Source organism: Buceros rhinoceros, unplaced genomic scaffold (assembly GCF_000710305.1).
Source record: "Buceros rhinoceros silvestris isolate BGI_N320 unplaced genomic scaffold, ASM71030v1 scaffold5341, whole genome shotgun sequence".
Taxonomy (NCBI): domain Eukaryota; kingdom Metazoa; phylum Chordata; class Aves; order Bucerotiformes; family Bucerotidae; genus Buceros; species Buceros rhinoceros.
Window position 1 is genome coordinate 17,024 of NW_010393555.1, and position 1,265 is coordinate 18,288.

Consider the following 1,265-nt stretch of genomic DNA (forward strand, 5'->3'; position numbering starts at 1 on the left):
GGTCCAAACTGAAATTAGTTCAGGGTAATTCCCCGGCTCGTGTTGCACAAAATTTAGACCAGGCATCACAATCCTGCATGGCAGGAAGGGATAACTCCAAATTCATCTTTTCAGCTAACTGAGGCTTGGAGCAGGTTCAATGCTCTGCCTAGCAGCGGCATGTAAAGTGCTAAACTCGCAGCTGTGCCCTGCAGACACCGTTGCTGCTGGCGGCTCTGCCCAGCTCCGAGTCAGCCGAAGCTTGCAGGGTGGGCAGGCACCAGCGAGAAAGGGGGAGTGACTGCACAGCGCGGTCCTGAGCAAGGGGGCCCAGACCACGAAAGCTTTGCCCTGCTGTTCCGCGCTGGCCTGCCAACAGCAGCCATAAGCCCTGGGGATACCCTGGTCTTGGCCACCAGAACCCTTCCTATGGCAAAGGTTGTTCCTTTGGGTTTTTTGGAGTGGTGGGAGGATCCTACTCTAACGTCAGGGGAGATGTTTCAGTGCAACGGAGGCACTACCTGTGTGCTCTCCCCACTGGTGCTGCTCCCTGGAGTAGTGAGCAGTCTGGCTGAGCTCTTCCCTCCTGTGCACCTTCTTGTGTTTGTCCTCCACTGCCTGTGGAGACTCTTCCATAACTCATTATCCTATGCAACCCTCTCCTGCGCTTGCTGTCCCATGGCAACCTTGTGCCATGCACACCTCAGCAGAGCCCGAGTCAATGGCCAGAAAGATAAATCCTGTGGGTGTACGGCCTGGAAGATATATCTGGGGACTTACTGTATTGGAATAAAAGGAAGAAGGAAATACTCCGGAGCCACAGTTTGTTCCTCATGTTGGTTCTGACTGTATGTCCTAGAAAACAAACAAAACCAACCAACTTAAAACCCAACCAACCAATTACAAATTCAGCTCAGCCATCTACTCGTATGTTGAAGGTTGAAGTGGAATTAATCTTACATTTATTTAAGTGTCTAAAAATAAAGTTCCTACTTTAGGGAAGTCATCTCAACTCCACAGACTAATGGGGGGCAACCAACAGCCCTCACCAGGAAGCAGCAGAGTGACTGTGGCCTCAGTCCATCCATGCAACAGGAAGGCACTTGGGTTAAGTGCTAACCTATTTTTTCTGCATTGGTTTCCTGCAACTAGAAATGGCTTGCAACTAGGAGAAGTGACAGCGCTGTGGCTTGAACATCTGTGCAGTGAACTAGTCAAAGAGTCTGAGTGCCACTGTGGGTCTGTACGAGCAAGGCGTGTGAGAACTCATTGATTGGCCCACCCAC

General features: G+C 51.0%; 1 protein-coding gene across 1 annotated transcript in view; it reads right to left on the reverse strand.

The window, feature by feature from the left end:
• Positions 1–814, reverse strand: part of IL21R (interleukin 21 receptor) — a 14,347-nt gene extending 13,533 nt beyond the window's left edge. Inside the window, exon 1 of the mRNA XM_010144883.1 lies at positions 760–814. Within this exon, the coding sequence (XP_010143185.1) occupies positions 760–814 (55 nt within the window). The remainder of the gene's footprint in view (positions 1–759) is intronic.
• Positions 815–1,265: the final 451 nt, after the last annotated feature.